The sequence below is a fragment of the Phocoena phocoena genome, chromosome 13, assembly GCF_963924675.1.
Source record: "Phocoena phocoena chromosome 13, mPhoPho1.1, whole genome shotgun sequence".
In the NCBI taxonomy this organism is placed as follows: Eukaryota; Metazoa; Chordata; class Mammalia; order Artiodactyla; family Phocoenidae; genus Phocoena; species Phocoena phocoena.
The window spans coordinates 60,447,618-60,464,843 of NC_089231.1; the positions used below are offsets into that span (position 1 = coordinate 60,447,618).

At 42.7% G+C, this 17,226-nt stretch overlaps 1 protein-coding gene across 1 annotated transcript in view; it reads left to right on the forward strand.

The window, feature by feature from the left end:
• Positions 1-8,824: 8,824 nt before the first annotated feature.
• The window catches only part of TWSG1 (twisted gastrulation BMP signaling modulator 1), a 29,703-nt gene continuing 21,301 nt past the window's right edge, over positions 8,825-17,226 (forward strand). Inside the window, exon 1 of the mRNA XM_065890488.1 lies at positions 8,825-8,947. Coding sequence (XP_065746560.1) covers positions 8,825-8,947 — 123 coding nt within the window. The remainder of the gene's footprint in view (positions 8,948-17,226) is intronic.

The following is a 17,226-nucleotide window of genomic DNA, read 5'->3' on the forward strand; positions in this document are numbered from 1 at the left end:
TGCATACAAAACATTTCCATTCCCCCTGCAGTTCCCTCCTGCCCCCTTGCAGAGTACTTCACCCCGGAGGCCACCGCTTGATGACTGCCGGCGCCATGGATTACCTGTACTTGTTCTTGAGCTTCATGTATATGGAATCAAACAGTATACACGTGTTTTGCGTCTGCCTTCTTTCAACATAAGGTTTTGAAATTCATGTTGCATGTGTCAAGTCATCTGTTCCTTTTTCTTACTGAGTGGAAGTATATTGTACAAGCCTGTTTATTCACTCTTGTTGGTAGACATTTGGATTGTTCCCAGTTGGGGGCTGAATAAAACTGCTCTAAACATGCTAATCTTTTTTTGTGAACACGTTCTTTCATTGCTTGGGCCCATACCTTGGAGTACAGTCACCAGGTCATAGGGCATAGTTGTATGTCTAACTTCATCAGAAACTGACAGTTTTCCAAAGGGGTTGTACCGTTTTATCCTCCTACTGCCAACTATCAGAGGCCCAGTTGCTCTGAATCCTCATCAATCTTTGGTGTTGTCAGTCTTCAATTTTAGCAGTTTTGGTGGATATGTAGTGGTATCTTACTGTGCTTTTAACTTGCATTTCTCTGATGACTCAAGAGGTTGAACATATCTTTTAATATGTTTAACAGCCATTTGTACATTTTATTTTGTGAACTGTCCTCAAGTGTTTTGCTCATTTTTCATTGTGTTGGTCTTTTTATTATTGATTTGTAGGAAGTCCTTATTCTGCACACAAGCCCTTTGTCAGGTAGGTCTTTATTAACGTCCATAAGAATTTAAGGAATGTATGCATATCCATGCATTTAGGTTTTAGTGGCAAGGATTCCAGGCAAAAAATTCTGTCATTGCAAACATTCTTAACGTAAGCAGTGTTTGCTAAAATAAATTATAGTACTATATTTTCAACCGTCTATCTCAGAATGCTTTTTTCTTTTTAAATTTTATTTATTTATTAGTTTTGGCTGCGTTGGGCCTTCGTTGTTGCGCGCAGGCGTTCTCTAGTTGAGGTGAGTGGGCTTCTCATTGCGGTGGCTTCTCTTGTTGCAGAGCACCGGCTCTAGGCGCACGGACTTCAGTAGTTGTGGCTCACGGGCTCTAGAGCGCAGGCTCAGTATTTGTGGCGCACAGGCTTAGTTGCTCCGCGGCGTGTGGGATCTTTCCAGACCAGGGCTCGAACCTGTGTTCCCTGCATTGGCAGGTGGATTCTTAGCCACTGCGCAGCCAGGGAAGTCCCTCAGAATGCTCTAATTAAACTACTTGTGTAACTGTCCCAATTGGAATATTTGGAGAATACAAAAATTCTGTTTTCCTAAAAGGGAAAGAGAATCACAGCAACGTGCTTTGTGAGATGGGCGTGGTACTTAAAAATGAAAAAGATGGGGCTTCCCTGGTGGCGCAGTGGTTGAGAGTCCGCCTGCCGATGCAGGGGACGCGGGTTCGTGCCCCGGTCCAGGAGGATCCCACATGCCGCAGAGCGGCTGGGCCCGTGAGCCATGGCCACTGAGCCTGAGTGTCCGGAGCCTGTGCTCCGCAACGGGAGAAGCCACAACAGTGAGAGGCCCGCGTACCGCAAAAAAAAAAAAAAAGAAAAAGAAAAAGATGAATGTCACATCCATATTTTAAAAAGCATGAAGGGAAGAAAGAAAAACCTCGACTTGTAAGTCTGACCGGCTTAAAGGCAAAAAGCTGAAGTCACTGATTAAGGGAAAAAGAATAGAAAACCTGGACAGGTACAGTCTAATCAGGGATACTACAGATGGAAGCCCTGTTGAAGCCATCTGAGTCCCTGAATTAATGACAACGAAGGCTGGAGGTGGTGAAAAGGAGCAGTTTGTCCTTTAGAGGCATCTAGAAGCTCTGGCTTTCTGACATAAGTTAGCACTATGGTGGAAGTTTCACGAGGAAACATTCACTGAGCAAAAGTGTATGGTCAACATGGAGGCAGACAAAAATCCAGTCCAAAGACATCACTAATTCAGAGGGAGTGAACAGGCTGATGCTGGCAAGCAGGTGAAGAGCAGGAGACCAGCTGCCTTGTTGTGGAGGTTTGGTGTGTGGGTTTCTTTGTTTTTCCGTTCGCTTGTTGTTTTGTTATGTTTAGCCCTCCCCAACACAATCCTGAAAGAACTCTTGGCTCAGAATTGCTCTGTCTCCACGTGGGATAAAACAGCACAGCTGTGACGCAGTCCCGTGTCCCCTCTTACCTGCCCTGGAGCCTCTCACCTCAGTGCACCCCCATGAGTTTCAGAGTGGAAACAAGGTTTCCAGCCACTGAAGACTGCTCATACTAAGGTAAGTCAGAAAGAAAAAGACAATACCATAAGATATCATTTATATGTGGAATCTAAAATACGACACAAATGAACTGATCTACTAAACAGACACACAGACGTAGAGAAGTAAGAGAACAGACTTGTGGTTGCTGAGGGGTGGAGGAGGGAGGGATTGGGAGTCTGGGATTAGCAAATGCAAACCTAGTATATGTAGGATGGATAATCAGCAAGGTCCTACTGTATAGCACAGGGAACTATATTCAATATCTTGTAATAACCTATAATAGAAAATCTGAAAAAGTATATATATACACACACATATATATATATATATATAAACTGATTCACTTTGCTGTACACCTGAAACTAATACAACATTGTAAATCAACTATACTTCAATAAAATAAATTTTTTTTAAAAAGAGTGGATAGGGTTTATGTAGCCAGGAAAAAGAAAAAAGAATCATGTCCCAAGCAAAAAGAAAAATGCAGAATACAGGAGTGGGGAAGTATGAAGCATGCAAATAGACCACCTTGGCTGTATGGAGAGGATTTGTGTAACATCAAAAAAGATCCACATTTACTAGCATGAAAAGACGTTCTGGATATGCCAAATGGGAAAAAGCAAGTTGCAGTGAAGTATTCTTAGCATAATTTCATTTTTTGCAAACGTGTTAATACATGTGACTTAAAAAAGACTGAAGGAATATATAGGAAGCTAGGTGCAATCTCCAGGGGCTAAAAATGGCCAGGGTCGCACATGAAGTCCCAAAATTTTTAAATTCTCTGTCATCAGAAAAAAAGGAAAAAGTTGAATATAAATTAAGAAATATTCTAAATCAGTAAGCTACAAAGTTGGGACCTAATTTGGTAGGCAAGAGTGAGCCATGAGTAAATAGTGGATTTTGAGAAGCCTTAAGAGCTTTTGAGATTTGTAAATCTCTCAATAGCCCTTGATAGTCCTTTGCAAACATCTGCCAAAACAGCATTTTCTCTTAGCAGGCGGGGTGGGCAGTTTCCCCAGAGGTTTGCTAGGCCTCCTGTAGCCCTAGGGACCTGAGCCTCAGAAAAGCTTGCTTGGGCGTTCCTTTTGCCTGGTGGATTCACAACCGTTCATTGCAGAAGGAATTATAAGTATTTTATGAACCCAGAATGGAACAAAACAAAACAAAAATAGCCTCAAGATTTTCTACATTTCTTCTTGTTTAAAACAGGAAGAGTTGAGAGGCCTTTGGAAGTAAGCGTTTTCCTTTCCCCATTCTTTTGAGAGCTTTGCGGTAATTCCCACAACAAAGCAGGGAGGGAAGAGGTGGGGGAAAGGGTGGAGGAAGGAGGTTTCTTCCCAAAGGGCCTTCCATCCCTAGATCTTTCCTTCCACACCACAGGCTGCCAGGCTGTTAGATGTGGCTCCTTTAGTTCAAATCTGTAAATCGAATCAGCTAATTCAGCTGAGTCTCGGATGGAAAGCATTAAGAATGGGACAGTGGATTCCAAACCATAATCCCCAAACTGCCGCAGTCAGCCGGTTCCTTGGGACACAGAATAGTCTTCCTGTCTCCACAGGCTGAAAGGCGCACAGGCTGGACGCCTCCTCCAGGCAGGCCCGAGCAATCCCCCCGCCCTTCGCCCCCCCCCCCCCATCCAGTCCCACCTCCGGCAGGGCCGGGGGCTCTGCCCGTACTCCTGTAAGGAAGCTCAGAAGTGGAGAATCCGACCAAACTGGAGTGCTTAGCAGGGGCACCCAACACCTCTGTCTCGGGCTCCCATTTTGCTCCATCTTCTGGGGTGAATTGGCTGGGGTGAGGGGAGGCCCAAAGGTGAGAGTGTAGAAGCACCACCTACAAGAGTGAGTTCACAAACTACAATTGTCCTTGTTATCTCTCTATGCTGGGCAGGATAACACCCCCTCCCCTAGCTTCACTCCCTCTACCCCAGCGGTCCCCAACCTTTTTGGCACCAGGAACCAGTTTTGTGGAAGACAGTTTTTCCACAGATGGGGTGCGGGGGGAGGGGAGGATGGTTTCGGGATGATTCAAGTGCATTACATTTAATCAGTGCGAGCCCTGAGCTTGTTTTCACTTGCCACTTACTGATAGGGTTTTGATATAAGTCTGCAAGTAATTGATTTATTATGGTCAAATCTTTCTGCTAATGATAATCTATATTTGCAGCCGCTCCCCAGACCTAGCATCACCGCCTCAGCTCTACCTCAGGTCATCAGGCATTAGATTCTCATAAGGAGCCGCACCCTAGATCCCTCACACGTGCAGTTCATGGTAGGGTTCACGCTCCTATGAGAATCTAATGCCACCGCTGATCTGACAGGAGGAGCTCAGGAGGTAAGAAAATTAATTGTTGTTTTATGGCAGTAAATTTACAGTAATTTGTTAGCAACAATAGGAAACGAGTCACCTCTACACTGTGGTTGGCTGACGGTCAACCACTGATGCGTCTGTATCAGGTGATTGACTCTTACGTGAATCAGATTGACTCTTACGTGACTCTTACGTGAATCAGTGACTCTTACGTGAATCAGTGAATCATTTGACCCTTTCATCAAACCCTACTAAGAGGCTTTATCGCATTGATCATAAAGGCTTCTGGTAAAATAAAATAGCCACTACAATAACCCCTGCAGCTCTCAAATTCCCAAACCCATTCAGAACAACTTGATAGCCACCTGGAGGCTCAATGGACATTTGATCTTCTAGAGCTTATCAAAGAGGATCTTTAAATTAAAAATAACTATTTTTAATCTTATTACCAAAGTAATACAGGCAAAGACATGAGAAAATGCAGACAAGCACAAAGAAAAAACATCAACACAAATCGCTCATAATCTTCATTCTAAAAATACACACACTGCTTTAAAAGTTGATACATCATGAATATCTTTCCATGCCAATGGTATTTCTCTGCAACACCAGTTCTCCAAGTGTGATCTGGAGACCCTGGGGGTCCCAGGACATTTTCAGGTAGTTCATGAGCTCAAAACTATTCTTATTTTAATTCTAATGCATTATTTGCCTTTTCAGTCTCCTCTCACACTGTAGTTTTTTTAGAGGATATAATATATATTGCAACAGTTTGAATGAAAAAGCAGATATGAAAATCCAGCTTTCTTCTATTAAGTTTGACATTAAATAGCACAAATGTAAGACAATGCCACTCTTCTCACTATTTTTTTTTTGTCTTGGAATATATATATATATATTTATATTTTATTTTTTCTGCGGTACGCGGGCCTCTCACTGTTGTGGCCTCTCCCGTTGCGGAGCACAGGCTCCGGACGCGCAGGCTCAGCGGCCATGGCTCACGGGCCCAGCCACTCCGCGGCACGTGGGATCTTCCCGGACCGGGGCACAAACCCGTGTCCCCTGCATCGGCAGGCGGACTCTCAGCCACTGCGCCACCAGGGAAGCCCTATATACTTATTTTTCATAAAATATGTATTCATGTTACCATATAACAGAGTCTATTATTTTTAAATGAGATAATAATTATTTCTTAAATTTCCGTTTTAACTTCAAAAGTTTTGATAGATGTAGCACACATAAACAAAACCTCTTTGGAGCCCTCATTAATTTTCAACAGTGTAAAGGGGTCCTGAGACTACAAAGTTTGAGAACCTCTGATCTACAATATTAGTTTTTAATATCTGATTTAGCCCATTGCACTGTATCATAGTTCATTTAACCAGTAAGTAATGCTAAGAATAAGATCCTTAAAGTTAAATTTGTGTACACTCAATTATTTCTTTCGGATAATTTTCAGGGATGGTTTTTGAAATGTATACTTACTTACTGTACAAAAATGGACTAACAGCAATAATGCAGTCCACCCCGTCAGCCAATCAACTCTTTCCATTCTTTCTGTTTTCTTCATCAACCAAGGGGAATGTGGGCACTTAAGATCCTACCAGCTTAAGACATTAGTACTAGGTCTAAATGGTCTAGTACCATTTCCAAAGGAAAAGTACAATGGGCTCCAACTTAATAACTCTGGAAACTTTTAAAAAAGCAAATTCCCAGGGTTGTGGGAAAGAACTGAGTGCCATTCTCAGTCGCCTTTATCTACAAGCTAACTGTTGGTCACACATGCTTGGGCAGGCGTCTCCTGCCATCTGTCCAGGTGTCCATCCGTCCTCTCCCCTGGCCTGCGACCTTCTGGACCAGCACCCACGGCGCCCCTGCCCTCTTCTAGCGCTGAGCACAAAGCCGGGCGCCCACGAAGGGCTCGGCATTATAAGTGCACTGCGGGACGAAGGCCCTACTCTTGGAGACCCTTATTCAGTAGGTCTGAGGCAGACCCCGGAAGCCTGCGTTTTTAATAAATCCTGTCTCCGACGTCAGTGACGGGATTCAGGTATGAGCTGCACTGGGTACCAGCGGGGTGCATCAGTCGGTCCGTCATCCCCATAACGGGGCGGAGACCAGCTCCCAGGGTGGCTGTGAGGAGGCGAGGAGCTCCTGCACATCACGTCCCAGCTCCAGGACCAGGGCAGGGTGAGCCCGGAGAAGGGGCCGGGCGGCAGTCTGCGGGAGCCCGAGGCGGGCGGCAAGTCGCCGAAGACGGGGACGGTGAAGAGAAAGGGGGACAGCGCGCGTGGGCCGGGTGGGCGCGGCCGCGGTCGCGGTCGGGGCGGGGCCGGGTAGGGGGTGGGACCCTGGGCGCGCTGGGCCCGCGGGGAGCGTGGCCTGGGCGGGGCCGGGTCGCGAGCGGACAGGAGCGCCGGGGGGAGTGAGAGACGCCTCCTGGCGGGAGCTGGCGGCGGCGGCGGGAGCCGAGGGGGGCGGAGGGAAGTGGGGGGCGGGGGCGAGACGGCGGCGGGCTGGTCTCTCCCTGTTTTACGGCCGAGGCTCGCGGGCGCTGCGCGGAGGACTGAGTGGAGGCGCGGCCTGCCTCCCTCCATAGAGCGGCGCGCCCGCTCGGCCGACCCGCGGGGAACGAGAGCCAGGCTGCTACGCGGCGCCGCGGCGCACGGTGAGCGGGCGGGGGTGGCTGGTGCCGCTCTGGGACTGGAGGCCGCGGCCGGGCGGGAGGACTGGGCCCGCGCGGCCTGGGCGGCCTCCGCGGCTACGAGGCGGGGCGGGCGTGGGGCGTGGCTCCTCCGCCGGCGGCCGGGGCCGCTGTCAGCGCCTCCCGCTCGGCTGCTGCGCTTTGTTCCCAAGGCCCCGGAGGGAGCCGCTCCCCTAGGAGGAGCTCGGTTACCTGCCTCTGCGTGCCTCGTTCACCTGGACGCCTGTTCTGTGGAGGTTCGGGGACCGGAACGCAGACGGCCGTGAGGTGGGGGAAAATATCCCATTTTCAGTTGCTGTGGGGAGAAAACTAGCTCTGGAAGAATCCGTTTTCCGATGCCTTCTTTGGCCCCCACGAATACGTGCCGGTGGCTCCGGAGTCACCGGACTTGGGCGTGCGGTTCAGTAAAGCGGGCGGTGGGTCCTGACGGTCCCAGGAGGGTACCCCCGGTCTCGGCCACGGCCCCTGAGGCTTTCTCCTACAGAACCGAGCCACACGGGCACAGAGCCCGGTACTCTTCACCTTCTTCTTGCCTTTGCTTTATTGTTCTTGCTAACACTTAGAATACAGGTTTACAGCAATCATAAAGGCCCATAAACGCACCTTTTATCCGTCTTACATCACTAGTCGTTTATTTAATTGATTCTGTTTGGGGGGTGTGTTTTAAACCCCAAGAAGTTTTATCTTCTCCTTTTTAAAAGTTTAATGACTGTTGGTTGTTCAGCCACTGTCAGAATTTGTGCTGGTCTTTCTTTCCTTTTTCTTTTTGGACTGTAATATTTTCTTCAATATCTTTGAAGAATCACTGGTACCTAAGGTAGAGAATTAAAAGAATATCTTCACATTTTGGTAAGTTAGAGTTCTTAATGCAGTTAATAATTTACTATTCCCTTTGTTATTCGCTAAATTATTTAAGGAGCAACTGTCCACTCCTTCCGCTGAGCTGCTTCATTTTGGCTAATTATGTTAAGAGACAAAATGAGATAGTAACAAGTAGACACTAGAATAATTTGCATTTTTAAAATTTGTCTTAATTCTAAGAATTAAAATATTGATAAATGTTTTTTAAATTATAATACAATATTAATAGTTTTTTTTTGTTTTGCAAAGCAGTGCAGCATTGAAACTACTTATTTGCTTTATATATTGATACTTTCAGGTTACTGATGGTATGTATTCATACACACACACACACATATTCACTTTAATTTTCACAGTCACCATTTCTGGGTACTCTGAGGAATTTCAGAATTCTGTATCTTTGAAGATGGCTAACAAGATATTACTGTATATTGTAGCTTTTTTTTGAGTGTTTAAGTAATCTTTCATTGAGAATAATCTTTAAACAGTCACTCAAAAGTCTTTTAACACAATGAGTCTTGGTTTATTTATTTGATTTTCATTTTTGTATTTGTTTTTACCCTAGCATTTGCCTTTGAATTAAAGTTTTTGTTGTTTTTTTTTCTTTTTGTTTGTTTGTTTAGCTTCCTGGGAGTTGGTGATTGTCTTTGAAGAAACATGAAGTCACGCTCTGTTGTTATGCTTACTGTAGCCATCCTGGTGTTCCTGACATGGGTCCCCATGTCACTGAGTTGTAACAAAGCACTCTGTGCTAGTGATGTGAGCAAATGCCTCATTCAGGTAGGACTAAGAGTACTTTTTTACTATTAAAATATACTGTAGCGCAGACACAGAGCACATATATACAGATAGAGAGTGTAAGGTCTGAGGTAATGAGCCATGACACTGGTCCGGGGTTTTGCCCCCATACTTCTCTTGCATACAAGCAATGTCAGACTCAAGGAATTCAGTATGGAAAATGATATCCAGCTTTGTAAACATGCTGTTACAAGGTGATGAGTAGCCTATTCAGATGAATTAAAGGGTTCCCTTGTATAATCTAGTTTACATAGCAAAGAGACTCACTATATTTAGAAAAAAAATTTAGCTAGTCAAATCATAGACAAACTGTTCCCTAAATATAATACACTAATTGTCTGTTCTAAGTAACAAGTTACCCCAAACAGCAACTTAATGCAGTAAACATTTATTATTTACGCAGTTGCTGATGGTTGGGAACCTAGGAGCAGCTGAGCTGGGGGATTCAGGGTCAGGGTTTCTCAAGGTTGCAGGTGTTGGGAGAATGTGCTTCCAAGATGCTTGACAGTGATCTCTCTCTCAGCCATCAAGGCAAGCCTTTCTGAAGAGAGAAGTGAGGTTAAGTAATGGCTTAGTTTACAGAGCTATTAAGTGGCTGTGGAAGGTGGCCTGTATTTGAACCCGAAGCCTGTGGCCTTTCCATACACATACTGGTTATTACTGTTCTTAAAGTTGCATTAATTAGTGGTGAACTTCATGTCTTACACAGCTGTTCTTTCTTTTCCCATCCTGTTAGACCGTCAGCAGTCTTGGGTCTGTATTTATTAGCCTCTCTTCCAGCTGTTGGCTAAGAAATTCAGTAACCACACATATTAGAATTCTGTATAAAGTATGACTCAGCTACCTCTTAGCTGTAATCCTGACATGAGAGCATTTGTATGTACTAGAAGTGGTAATAATTTTTATAGATGAGAGGTATTATGTGCTGATTTGTGACATTTTGGTCCTCATTAATAATTAAAATTTTGGGAAGCCTGGCCTTTATGTGAGTGTGGTGGTCACCATCTCATACTCTGTACCCTCACTTTGCATTTTAACCAAAACATTTAACTAGAGAGGTTGGTTGGTTAGGGTTAGGGTTTTCACTATGGATGTTTTTAAGCATAAATAGAAGAGGGAAGAGTATAATGAACAGCAGTAATAATCAGCAGTTACAGCCATCATTCACTCGGGGCTACCCTTACTTCATCTCTGTTCCCCTGCACTGTTCACCCTATAGCTCTGTTTAGTGTCAGTCAGACCCCTGATATTATTTTATCATAAATGTATAGTCTATCTCTGAAAGATAAGAACTCTTGAAAACATACTATTAGCACTTTAAAAATTAACAATAATTCTTTAATATCACGTAGTTTTATACATGGAAGTTTTTTTTAATTTAATTTAATTTTTTTTTGGCTGCATTGGGTCTTCTTTGCTGCGTGCAGTCTTTCTCTAGTTGTGGCAGACGGGGGCTACTCTTCGTTGCGGTGCACAGGCTTGTCGTGGTGGCCTCTCTTGTTGCGGAGCTCGGGCTCTAGGCGCGCGGGCTCAGTAGTTGTGGCGCGCGGGCTCAGTAGTTGTGGCGCACGGGCTTAGTTGCTCCGCGGCATGTGGGGTCTTCCCGGACCAGGGCTCAAACCCATGTCCCCTGCACTGGCAGGCGGATTCCTAACCACTGCGCCACCAGGGAAGTCCCTACATGGAAGTTTTGATATGGCACGTCGGCTTAGGCTTGTGCTGGCTGAAAATTTGGTAGTTTTCTCATGAAGTCCAGCTTTGTGCTGTGGTCAGAGGTGAATCTGTGCCACTTCCCACGTTGTTTCAATGTATCTTCATTATTCATTATTGGAAATAAAGTCTCATAACAATTGCTATATTCATGTTTAGGTAGAAATTTACTTAAATCTCAGATTATTTTTTGACTCTCCAAGTCTGTAATTTCCATTATTCAAATAATTAAAAATTGGATTCTATTTGAAAGACCTTGCTTGGTAATGCAGTATTTAAAGAAGAAAGCGTTTGGTTACTATAGGTAAAAACTCTCAGAAGTTTTTGTTTGTTTTGTTTTTCAGTTTAAAATTCTGTAATACTTGCAAAATGCTTCAAAAAGTAGAGTAAAAATTAAGTGTAAAAACTGGAAAATCAGGTGAAGCTTCACCTGCTTGTTAAATGGTGATTTTAGTAAACTCATTGGAAAGAAGGTAGGACTCTTTTTTTTTTTTTTCTTTTTAAACCACTAATTCACTGATGCAAACATTTCTGATTCCTGTTCCTTCAGAACTAGGAACCATCAAATCTTTTTCTGGAATAGTAGAGACAGTGCTTCTGGTGCATAGTGGCAGGGTGCTTGGGGTTAAAATGATAGAGGCCTCGAGTATTGAGGGTTTTCTTGTTCATTTATTCCTAGACATTGCAGTGAAATGTGATTGGTTCTACCATTTACCTGGTTTTATGGACTCCGCTGATTATTTCACATTCTGCCCTTAACTCTCCTTGCATTCCCTCACTGTGGCCGTGTGACAAACCACCCCAAAGGTCAGTGGCTGGAAACAACAACAACGTTTATTTTGAGCATGAATTTGCATCCTGTGTGGTGCTTGGTAGTTCATCTGCACCACACAACATTATTAGCTGGGGCGGCCTGAAGGCTGGCAGCTGAAATTACCTGAGGCACCGCTGTCCACTAGAACTTTCTATGATGATAGAAATGGTCTACATCAGCCCTGTCAGGTACAGTAGAAACTAGTCACGTGGTTGTTAAGCACTTGAAATATGACTAGTGTGGCTGAAAAGCAGATTTTTAAATTTAATCATTTTAATTAATTTAAATTTAAACAGCTGCATGTGGCTAGTGACTGCTGTATTGGGTATCACAAAGCTAGGCTGGGAAGATTCTTCGTTCTCTCTCTCTCTCACCCCCCTGGCCCCCTCTCTCTCTCCCCTCCTTTCCTCCCTCCCTGTCAGTAGTCTCTTTGTATGACTTCTCCAGCATGCTGGCTTAAGACTAGCCAGATTCCTTATATGTTGGCTCAGGGCTTCCAAGACCATGTGTCTCACGAAACACAGCAGGGGAAGCTGTATTGCCTTTTATGGCCACACCATTGAGGTTATGGTGTTACTTCCATCATGGTGGTAGGCCCACCTGGATTTAAGAGGAGGGTACACAGGCCTCGCCTCTGATGGAGGAGCATGAGTGTAACACTAAGGAGAGCTTAGTGGATGGGGTGAATGACGTGGCCATATTTGGAAAATACAATCTGCCACATCTTCACTGTGACTTGACCGGCTGGGTGATCTCAGAGTTTCCTTCTAATTCTACATAGTTCTAGAGAAAGCAACCAACTATTATTATGTGTTAAATATATATTTTTTTAATCAGAGTATCTCTATATGCCTATTCTGGACATTTAATATGAATGGAATCATACAATATGTTGTCTTTTATGCCTGTCTTCTTTTATTGAGCATAATGCTTTCACAATTCATCTGTATTACAGTATGTATCAGTACTTTGTTGTTTTATGGTCAAATAATATTGTACTGTATGGATATGCCACATTTAATTTATCCATTCATCAGTTGATGAATGTTTAGATTGTTTCCACCTTTTGGCTATGCAAGTAATGGAGCTGTGGATATTTGTGTATAAGTTTTTATGTGGGTATCTGTTTTCATTTCTTTTGGGTATATACCTAGGAGTAGAGTTGCTGGGTCATATTTTCTATGTTTAACATTTTGAGGAACCACTAAAGTATTTTCCAAAGTGGCTGTATACATTTCCACCACTGTGTATGCAGGTTCCAATTTTTCTACATCCTCACCAGCACTTGTTATAGGCATCTTAGTGGGTGTGAAGTGGTTTTGATTTGCATTTCTCTAACGACTAATGATATTGAGCATCTTTTCATGTGCTTATTGGCATTCATATATCTTCCTTGGAGAAGTGTCTATTCAGAACCAATGCCCATTTTTTTAATTGGCTTATTGTCCTTTTATTGTTAGGTTATAAGAGTTATTTATATATTCTGGGTACAAGTCCATTATCAGATATATGACTTGCAAATAATTTCTCCCATTTTGTGGGTTGTCTTTTCACTTTCTTGATGGTATTATTTGCAACACAAAAGTTTTAAATTTTGATGCAGTCTTATTTATTTATTTATTGTTGCTTTTGCATTTGGTGTTGTAGCTAAGAAACCATTGCCTAACTCAGGGTTATAAATATACTTGTCTATTTTCTTCTAAGAATTTTGTAGTTTTAGCTCTTATATTTAGGTCTGCAATTTATTTTGAGTTGATTTTTATATATGGTATTAGGTAGGGGTCCAAATTTATTCTTTTGTGTATGGATATCTAGTTGTCTCAGCATCATTTGTTGAAAATATTATTTTTTTCTCTGTTGAATTATCTTGACACTCTTGTTGAGAATTATTTGACCATAAATGTAAGAGTTTATTTTTGGACTCTCAGTTGTATTCCATTGATTTATATATCTATCTTTTTGCCAGTACCACACTGTCTTGATTACTGTAGATTTGTGGTATGTTTAACAAACACAAAGTATGAATTTTCTAATTTTGTTGTTTTTCAAGATTTGTTTTTAATACTTTGGGCCCTGGCATTACCATATAAATTTTAGGGTCAGCTTGTTGATTTCTGTAATAAAGCCAGCTAGGACTTTTATATATAAATATATTTGACTTTATTAATTGGAGTAGTTTTTGGTTTACAGCAAAACTGAGCAGAAAATGCAGAAGGATCCCATATACTCCTTTCCCCTACACATACCCACTGTTTCCCCTACTATTAACATCTTGCATTAGTTTGTACATTCGTTACAATTGATGGACCAGTATTGACATACTATTATTAACTAAAGTCCACATTACATTACATTAGGGTTCATGCTTTGTGTTCGACAGTTCTATGGATTTGACAAATGTATAATGTCATATATCTGCCATTACAGTGTAACACAGAATTGTTTTGTTGCCCTAAAAATCCCCTGTGCTTCCACATGGCCTCTGCATCCCCCACTGCATTTTACTGTCTATATAATTCTGCTGTTTCAATATGTTATACAGTTGGAGTTATACAGTATGTAGCCCTTCCAGGCTGGCTTCTTTTCATTTAGCAGTATGCATTTTTGGTTCCTGCATGTTTTTCTGTGGCTTGATAGCTTACTTATTTATATTCCATTTTATGGGTGTATCACAGTTTGTTTTCTATTCACTCATTGAGGGACATCTTGATTACTTCCAAGTTTTGCAATTAAGAATAAAGCTGCGGGCTTCCCTGGTGGCGCAGTGGTTGAGAGTCCGCCTGCCAATGCAGGGGACACAGGTTCGTGCCCCGGTCCGGGAAGATCCCACATGCCACGGAGCAGCTAGGCCCGTGAGCCATGGCCGCTGAGCCTGTGCGTCCGGAGCCTGTGCTCCGCATCGGGAGAGGCCACAACAGTGAGAGGCCCGCGTACCACAAAAAAAAAAAAAAAAAAAAAAAAAAGAATAAAGCTGCTACAAACATCCATGTGCAGGTTTTTGTGTGGACATAAAATTTCAACTCATTTGAGTAAATACCAAGGAGCACAATAGCTGGATCATATGCTGAGAGTGTGTTTACTTTTGTAAGAAACTGCCAGACTGTCTTCTAAAGTGGCTGTACGGTTTTGCATTCCCACCAGCAGTGAGTGAGAGTTCCTGTTGCTCCACATCCACACCAGCATTTGCTGCTGTCAGTGTTTTGAATATTAGTTGTTCTAATTGGTGTATATTGGTATCTCGTTGTTTTAATTTGCAATTTCCTAATGACACGTTGAGCTTTTTTTCATATGCTTTATTTGCCGTCTGTATATCCTCTTTGGTGAGGTGTCTTTATGTCTTTTGCCCATTTTTAAATTGAGCTGTTCATTTTCTTCCTGTTGAGTTTTAAGAGTTCTTTGTATCTTTTGGATTAACAGTCCTTTATCGGATGTGTCTCTTGCAAACATTTTCTCCCTGTCTGTGGCTTGTCTTCTTGTTTTCTTTTTCTTAAGATTTTTTTTGATGTCTTTATTGAATAAATAAAGTCTTTATTGAATAAATAAAGTCTTTATTGAATTTGTTACAGTATTGCTTCTGTATTTTTATGTTAATGGTTTTTTGGCTGCAAGGCACGTGGGATCTTAGCTCCCCAACCAGGGATCAAACTTCACACCCCCTGCGTTGGAAGGCGAAGTCTTAACCACTGGACCTCCCAGCAAGTCCCCTGGCTTGTCTTCTTAATCTCTTGACAGTGTCTTTTGCAGAGCAGAAGTTTTAAATTTTAAAAGTCCAAATTACCCATTTTTTCCTTTCATAGATTGTGCCTTTGGTATTGCCAGCTGTGATTTTGATTGGGTTTACGTTGACTCTGTAGATCAATTTGGGAATTATTGCCATGTTAACAGTATTAAGTCTTCTGATTCATGAGCAAGGAGTGTCTTTCCTTTTGTTTAAATTTTTCTTTCATTTCTTTCAACAGTATTTTGTAGTTTTCAGCGTACAGGTCTTATACTTCTTTTGTTAGGTTTACTCATAGGTATTTTATTCTTTTTGATGTTGTTGTAAATGGAACTGTTTTCTTAATCTCATTTTCAGGTTGTTCGTTGCTTGTATGTAGTGTCATAAATCTTAAATCTGTTTTCACCTTATTCTGCTTTTTGGGAGAGTTCCTTGACTTTACCTTTGAACCCTTTCTATTGAATTTTTAAATTTTAGCAATAACTTTAAAATTTTACTTCTTATTTTCTGCTTGTTAATTTTTCTTTTAACACTTTTACTTGTATTTGAATGCACTGTTTTCTCAGATATCCTGAGAATACTTACTGGAAATTTTACTGATGGAGATGGAGGTGTGTCTCCACCCCTCACCTCCCCATTCTGTTACGTGGATTTCTCTTTCTTCCAAGATTATTTTTTTCTTTCAATTTATATCTCTTTCATGCAGGAGGCTTTCCTCAAATGTATAGTGTTCCTTAGTTGTCCATTATAGTTAGGAATGAAGCATAAAAGCCTGATTGGGGGCTTCCCTGGTGGCGCAGTGGTTGAGAGTCTGCCTGCCAATGCAGGGGACACGGGTTCGTGCCCTGGTCCGGGAAGATCCCACATGCCGCGGAGCGGCTGGGCCCGTGAGCCATGGCCGCTGAGCTTGCGTGTCCAGAGCCTGTGCTCCGCAATGGGAGAGGCCACAACAGTGAGAGGCCCGCGTACCGCAAAAAAAAAAAAAAAAAAAAAGCCTGATTGGGAGACTGTGTTTGTGGGGAGGGCTGACATACACAGACTGGAGGGTATCGCCTGAGGGACAGGGAAGCCCTTGATGCTGGAGTGTGTTTTCTGCTCTGAGGCTGATTATTTTCCTGCAGAGAAGTTTTTGGTTTGTTTGTTTTGAACGGCTGGTGTTCTTGCTGTGGTCTGGGTGGTGGTTGGTTGGTAGATGCTTGGTTCTTGTCTTTGTGCCCTAGTGTTGGGGGTTGCCTCTGTGGTTTGATAGAAACTTGAACTTTAGTGCCCTCTTTTATTCCTGTTCTCTTCAGTTGAGGAATAGATTGGCTATTGGCGTTTCATGTGCCAAGAACTGTCAGCTGGTGTCCTTAGGCCTCTTTGGTGCTTCTCTTAAAGGGGATCCCCAGAATTATATTCAAATTTGCAAATGTACTGTTTTCTAGGAGAAAAGTCCATAGCTTTCAGGAGGTTCTCAAAGTGGTTGATTGCCCTGAAAAGGTGAAGAATTGCTGGGGCTTTGTTTGCCATCACACTACTAAGTTATTAAAATTCCACTTTCACATTCAACAAAGTACGAGGCACGTTGACATTTTAGATGGCAATGATAGCTTTTCTCCTTAAACTTAGAGACAAACATGCACAGAAATGAAGGTGAGAGATAAGAACTTTAAGAAACGCCATGCTATAGAAGTGTAAAGAAACTTCCCTCCTAAGAGGGAGTTTCGCTTTTCTTTTAGTTATTTGGTTTGAACAACATCTGTAGTGTTGAAATGCTGTACTGTGAGGGTAAGTTAGAACATTTGTTTATGTTGAGCCCTCCACAACTCATGAAGTAACTAAATATAAAACATTTTCCCTGGAAGCTCAGGCTTGTGTAAATGTTTTTTACCAGCACAGTCATTCCTGCCTCTCCTACAAGTTGCTACGCAGAAGGGTGGTCCCTACGTAAATATTTATTTTGTGCTTCTGACAGGAAAGAAATGTAATTTTAACATCAGGAAAGTAATATTGTCATCTTCGTGTGTTCCTTTGCTCATA